Here is a 7,477-nt window from a genome sequence, read left to right as displayed (position 1 = left end):
TAGTATGCACGTTTTACTGCTTATTTCTTAGTCCTGAAAATGTGATAGCTATTTATTTGCACGTGACGTAGCCTATTAATCCACATGGAGACCATATGCAAAATCACGTCTTGGGCTTTTCTGTTCTTGTTTTAGTGTTGCACCTTTGGAATTGTGTTTCCGACACGATAGCATGTGTATTACATTTAGGCCTATAGATACATGTATATTGTGCCAGCAAAATGCCATCTTGACTAAATAGTATCATGAAAAAAATAAAATAAAAAATTAGGAAACGATTGAAAAACTATTTCCAAACTTCAACTAAAAATTTGATTAGTTTACACTTCAACAATTGCTGCAGGGTAAGTAATCTCTCAAAAGTACTGGAATTTTTTGAATATGGATGACAAAGAAGAAGAATATGAAATTTTGGAATTTGTTGATGTCTTTTATCCTGAAAAGTACTTGACTCGTTCAGATCAGCTCTTGTCTCTTTACCTTATGAATGGACGATATGACGCGATTTTTGTCAATTCATTTGTCAAAAATAAACACTTCAGATTATTTCATCTACCTAAGTCTAAGGAAAATGAGGTCAAAGAAATTTTTGCCGAATTCTGTAAAGCATTTCGTGTGGTTTTCTGTGAGCACAGCTCGCAGAGTTTTAACCTTGCTATTTTACAAACCCTGTGTAATTTGATAAGAACTCAAAAGCATTGGTCCCTTGCACACATTGCAGTAAGAGCAGGTATCAAAGACATATACAGCAGAGATGGCCCTTTGTCCAAATGGATAGACTGTCAGCAGTGTGAAAATCTTTATACTCCCCTCCATATGGCGAGTCGATACAATAAGGAAGAAATAGCTTCATCGCTTGTTGCTGATGGAGCAGACCTAAGCAAACGTGACATTCAAGGTAACACTCCATTGCATGTGGCAGTTGAAGTTATGTCAAATGACATATTTGAAACCATCTCTGCCGCTGCGGATGACAAAATTATAAATATGGAAAACATTAAAGGAGAGACAGCGTTGCACGTTGCTTGTAGATGCAATCAACCACGAATGTGCCAACTTCTTATTAAAAGAGGAGCTGATCCATTATATTCTGTTAGTATCCCATCACCAATACACTACGCTCTGAAGCATAAAGCTCACAAAGCTGCGAACGCTTTAATCAAGATTTGTCCTGACATTTTAAATCCTACAAATAATGAAAAATCTGTAAAGCTGAAACAAAAAAGAGACATTTTCAAGAATGTGTTTAAAAAAAATGTTTTAATAAAAGTTTCGAAGAAGAGTTCATTTGTATCTTTGCACGCAGTCATAGCTTGTGGGCAATTAAATGAAGCCGTGGACATGGTCATTGCAAATGCACCTTTGAACGAAAAAGATCAAAATGGAAACACTCCTCTACATTTGTCAGTTTTAAATGATCATGTGATGCTTGTGAAAATGCTTTTACTATTTGAAGCTAATTGTTGTGTCAAAAACAACAACGGTGATACTCCGAAACGCCTGGCCGAGAAAAGTTGTTTACAGAATAAAGATCTCATTCTCGATCTGCTTGCTTCTGAAGGTAGAACGTGTTTTGATTGCAACGCGAAAAAGATGAGTCATAAGCATAAGATCAAGTCTGTACCGAACAATGGATATAAAGTTTTATGCTTGGATGGAGGTGGAATCAGGGGACTTGTTTTAACTCAAATGATGATCTTGATTGAGAAATTGTGCCGTAAAAAAACAAAAGATATTTTTGACTGGATAGTTGGCACAAGTGTAGGAGGTATCATGGCTTTATGTCTAGCCCAAGGTAAAAGTGCCAATTATGTGCAGAGATTCTATTTTCGTTTAAAGGATGAAGTATTTGAGGGACCAAGGCCATACGGTATGGGAACGTTTTTGACTAACGAGTATGGCGTGGAATCAACAATGGAAAGTATATCAAATGGTCCGAAAGTTTTATTAGCGTCCGTGAAGGCCGATCGAAAACCTGTAAAGCTCCACTTTTTTAAAAATTACACTAGAAATGAGGAGGATACTTGCAAAAACGAAGACATTTCTAACAAAGTCAGCGAATCCGATGTGGAAAAATTAAAGGAAAACTTGTCGTCATTGCAAACGCCTCTGTGGAAGGCCGCATGTTGCAGCGCAGCAGCACCAACATATTTTCGGCCTGTGGATAATTTCATTGATGGAGGCTTATTAGCGAACAATCCAACCCTGGATGCTTTAAGCGAAATTCATCGATACAACGAGTCATCTCCTGAAGATCAAGTAAAGAAAATTGATGTTGTACTCTCTCTTGGTACAGGAGATCAAAAGATTGATACAGCCAGGTTATTTGTCAATTACTTTGAATTGAAAATTGATTTAAACTGGTGTTATACAAAAAATGGTGTATGTAGTGAAATACATGATAAATGATATTGTTGGAGTATTTATAATGCATATGTTTGCATATCCTGTGTTGTGATATCAGGTGACTAAAAAAAAATTGCATTTCATAATTTATTAGCCTATCAAACAAACAAATCACTTGCTAGTAGAATTAGAATATGATCCTTTGGTTTTAAAAAAAGATAACTAGTAACATGATTTTGCAACATGATATGCCAAACTTAAGTAAATAACATTGCATTAGGCCTAAACGTCTGAGACAAATCATTAAGTTCGTGATGTCATTAAGAAAGCTTTGCAAATAGTTTAAAATTTGCATTGAGACACGGCAGTGCATTCTATTTCTTCTAGATCCGTGGACGTTTTTCGACCTAAAGGTCCAAAAGAACTCGTGGAAGCTGCAAAAGCTGGCATTGAACTCAGCCAACTTGTAATTGAAGCAGCTTGTGAAAAAAGTGGCCACGTAGTCGAAAGAGCAAGATCCTGGTAAGACAGGAAGGAACTATAAGAAGTACTTTGACGCTAGTTGACACCAAAATTATCATTGTCTTTTAACAGTGCTTCTACAAATTTGTTTTGTAATAAGAAAATTTTACTCATATAGCAGCATATCAAAAATTCAAAATTAACTAGTCTACAATCGCTGAAGTAAAGATTTTCAAAGCATTTGTTACAATGATGAGACAAGAGTATTTTTTACGTGGCGCTTACTCAGCTCTGAACTGTTTTCTATTCAATGCCATGAAACATGGTTTACTGTCTCAGCGGTCAGCTGAAAAATGGTGCAATGGTATTTGTCGTCAGTGGAGATGGTGCTCTTAAAAAATGGCTTCTGTGAGATCTGGTGGAACTTCTGGGTCAACTACCAACTTTTTTCAGCCTTTATCTTATGCTTTCCTACTATTTACTGGAGGAACCACCTGAAAGGGATTGTCTCGCCTCGGAAAGCCGGTTCTCAGTTAATTTTTAAATAAACTTAGCCAAATGTATTATTTCTTTTCTATTTTTTTAAATTCAGCAATGCGGAACCTATAAACTGTTTAATTAAACCCAATCAAGCTATCAACGTTTCTTTATTTGTTTTTCTAAAAGTAAGTAACTTGGAACTAGGCCAATTACAATCTTTCTCTATTCAGGAAAAAAATCTTCGGAAAAAAATATGCCTTACATGTTTTACTTTTGTGATATTCCATATTTCAGGTGCGAAATGATGGGAACCAAATATTTTCGCTTAAATCCTCTTTTAGATGAAGAAGTTCTTCTCGATGAAGTTGACAACGAAAAGCTCATTGACTTAATGTGGACAACCAGGATGTATTTGAAAGAAAATGCAAAAACGGTGATTGAAATCATCGAAGCACTTTCCATGTGAATATTTAATGCGGCTAGATGGCACTAAGTAACAAGTATTCAGAACTGAAAAAACAACTGATAGATATGAAACAATATTGACTGCATGATGAAGTGACATGTGGCTAGTACCGGATGAAAAGTCCATGTACAGCACAGTTTTCCATCGAGTTATGATCTGTCTTGATATCGAGAATGCCTAGTAGGCTATCAAAAATACACATTGTAAGTTAGGTAAAAAATATCTTTCAATAACTTTATGCAATTTTCTTGTGTGAACTGAGCTAAACTATCACAAGGTGTTTTTGGTAAAAACACGTATTTCTTCTAATGTTTGGTCAATCAAACTCGAGAAAATAATGTTATGAAGTTTTTAGTGTATTTTTCTTGTCTACTTGCCTTTCAATGCAAAGATGATTCTACTGTAGGTACATTAAATAAATAGCCAAAGCCACTTTTTGTTGTCTCAATTTATGTGATTTCGTATTTCGCCTGACCTGCAAGAATTTTCGCTTATTGTTTTATCCAAACGCAATGTCATTTGAATAGTTTTCGATTTCTGTGCGCAGTTTCATAAGTACTGTAAACTGTGTCAAATATAGCATTCAGTGTCCACGGTTTTGTAGTTCTCTAAAAACAATAATTCAATACACCACTCTTAATTTTGGCAACCCACGACACTCTCTGATAACAAATTTTGCTTTCACTTGCAAAACACTCATTTATTTTTACGATTTCTACATGCACAGCAACTGTTTTAAATAATAGAAAAAATCAGCAACTTCTCAAAATGAGCATCTGTTGAGTAGCCTATATTGATTGATCTAAATTAATTCTAAAACAATCGTTTTACGTAAAACTATTTTTGACTCAAAAATAACGTTTAAAAATATTTTATCGGAAAGTAAAGACAGTAGACAGTGGCCACCTGGCTCAAATTATTGGCTCCCTGGATCTTACAAGTGTAGTAAAGTTGCTTTTTTTATGGTTGTGTAATAAAAGATGAAATGTGCTTTTCCTTTTATTTTTGATCTTGCATTTTTGCAATTTATTAAATGTGAATAATCACAATGTATTCAGTGGTTTACAAGTGTATTTGTGGTTTACAAGACTCAAGTCACGCAAGAGCTTCATCAAAATTGGCCCATTGGAACACGCAAGCGCGGCAGCGGCACGATTAGAAATGTGGACCTCTGAGCCCGATAGGACACAACATCCTGCCATCCCAAGTCCTTCCGAAAGTCTTCAACAAACTCCCACCCTTGTGAGAACAGAGTGGTGCTGCCTAAATAGAGCCCGCTGCGGAGTCTGGAGAAATAAAAACAAGCTTTTCCGATGGAAGATGACTCCTGACCCAACGTGTGATTGCGGCCTAGACAATCAGACGATGAAGCACATCCTTACCAATTGCCCCCTTAGCCCTTCATGTTATGACAACAACCTCAAAAACATCACAAACAATGCTCTTACCTGGCTCCGACACTGGCGTGACAAGCTATGAATGAATGAATCACAATGTACAGTAAAGTGTAAGTTCAAAAAGCGAATTAGGCCTATTTGGATTGCAAACATTGTTAAATATCATCTTCTCATCTTGAAATTCAACTGAAAGAATACTTCCATTTTCTATGAGACTGATGTAAATAATTTAAATTGGTCAGTAGTTGTTTCATTTCTTGAGTTTTTAACTGACTCTACATAACTTTTAAAATGCTAATTTCAAATTTTGAATCCTTTGTTTTACTTGCAACCAACCCCTTCACTTTTTTATTTTGGTAAAGCCTAAAGCCTAAAAACACAAGTTTTCACATTTTTTTTTTTGTGTTTACATTAATATCAGCAGATTTGCTTTCGATTATGAACGATTTTTAAAAATTGATCATTGTTGTTTTTAATAGAAACAGATGCAAAAATAAACGTGATGCATTTTGTTACATTTGTGGTGTGTACAGAGTTTGGGTATAGGGTACAAGCCTATCATCCACAACCCAACTTTTTTGTGAAGCTTGCTTACATAGGGTCCTTTAGCATTTCTTCTGGACATCAACATAAGAAACAAGTGGTCACAAAATATGTTTAATAACGTAAATACTTCGACACAAATAGACCACGTCAAGCTCACTCTGATCGCCTCAACTTTATGCAGTTTTTTCAACCTTGTTTGTCGACTGTGTATCTTTGTGGTGAAAGCGCTGGTATGGCGTTCAATGGGAGGTAAGCTTGACACTGCTCTAAAACATGCGCCTGTGTCTTTGGCAAGACACAGACACACTTGGAGGTAGACACAAAAATTGGGTATTTTCTCACCTACTTTGACCAAATTTAAATCTATATAAAAGCCGTTTTTTGCCGCATTAAGATACTGTATTGAATTTCAAGCCATAGTCAATCATTTGTTTAGATGACACTTCGGCTAGGTGCATAATATTCATTTGCATATTCTGTTTAATTGAATGAGAATGAAACTATTTATATGATTTTCCAAAGTATTTTAGTGACGTTTTAGTATTTTCTTTTCTGTGAGAGAGTGAAAAGGCTTCCTAAAAATGGATTTAAAAATGAAAAACTCAAAACAATGCAAGAATAAATAGTTAGACCTGCGACATTATCCTACTGTCAAGCGATAGATTTGATGACTTTGACGACAAGCTTACCTTTTTTGATGAACCTTTCCATGTTGGCAAAATTAGTAAACTAACAGTCCCCGAACATTTTTCTTCGCACTCAGCATCTGCTGAGGAACACTTAGAATTGAAAAAAAGACAAACGTCATCCGATTATCGAGTTGAGGCAACACGTACCAGAAAGTAAGGATTCTGAGTTCATGAAAACTAGCAAACGATTTTTTATTTCTATTGCGACAGACAGCTGTTAATCTTTGGATTCATACTGGGCGATATAAAACCTAAGTATCGTGCTATTAGATTGCTGTAACACCTAGAAAGGATAACTTGGGTATAGTACCAATGAGATATTCCGACCTCCAATTAAGATACTTTTAAGAAAGACGCACTAAGTATTCAAAAAACATGCGGTAGTTTTTTCAAATTCCCTGGTCCCTTAAAATGTTACGGGCCCCCATAATCATCTCAGGTCCAGGCCCAAGAGTACTCCCTAAACCTTCTGTCGACGATTCTGGCCCACATTATAAGCAACTTACAAACAGCATGGAAACACACGAGTTATCTGTGTGACAAATATTTGTAGCTTCAGATAAAATAAACTACAGTAAGTGGTTGTAATTTTCTCTTCGTATTCACAGCTTGCACATTTTCTGGATTGCGAACATCACAATTTATTGTATTTGGCTGATGCTTGAAACACCATGGCAATCCCGGCAGCTTTTACCAAATAGCAACAGCGCTTTACGCAATACAACTAGCATTGATATAGTTTTCGGTTTTTTGGAGTGATTTAAACAGCATGCCAAGATGACGTAATGTGCCAGACCAGCAGACAAGTTCTCAAACATTTTTTGTTGCGACTTTATTTGAAAAGTTTGTTGGATTTGCGACACACCTAGCGATAAGAATTTCAGTAATTTATATTCACTTTTATGCGTCTTTAGCCGTTTGTATCTCGGAAAAGTGAACTAGAATTGTGGTATGCAGGGCCAGATTTAGCTGATGGGAGGCCCGGAGCACTTTTACATCGGGGGGCCCCCGTGCAAAAACTACTTCTACGTCTACAGTAGCATTAATCCTGCACTGTACAGCATTTTGTAGAAACTTCAGAGGCTAAAAAA

The 7,477-nt window shown here is 36.1% G+C and overlaps 1 protein-coding gene across 1 annotated transcript; it reads left to right on the top strand.

Moving 5' to 3' along the window:
* The first annotated feature begins 381 nt into the window (after window positions 1-381).
* On the top strand, window positions 382-3,754 carry LOC145766724 (85/88 kDa calcium-independent phospholipase A2-like). The gene is made up of 4 exons (XM_082578431.1): window positions 382-1,568; window positions 1,599-2,321; window positions 2,734-2,868; window positions 3,583-3,754. The coding sequence occupies exons 1-4, from the start codon at window positions 382-384 to the stop codon at window positions 3,752-3,754; spliced, it is 2,217 nt and encodes a 738-aa protein (XP_082434557.1).
* The last annotated feature ends 3,723 nt before the right edge of the window (window positions 3,755-7,477 follow it).

The sequence above is a fragment of the Aplidium turbinatum genome, chromosome 3 (assembly GCF_918807975.1).
Source record: "Aplidium turbinatum chromosome 3, kaAplTurb1.1, whole genome shotgun sequence".
Lineage (NCBI taxonomy): Eukaryota > Metazoa > Chordata > Ascidiacea > Aplousobranchia > Polyclinidae > Aplidium > Aplidium turbinatum.
This window is presented reverse-complemented; position numbering and strand designations above follow the sequence as displayed.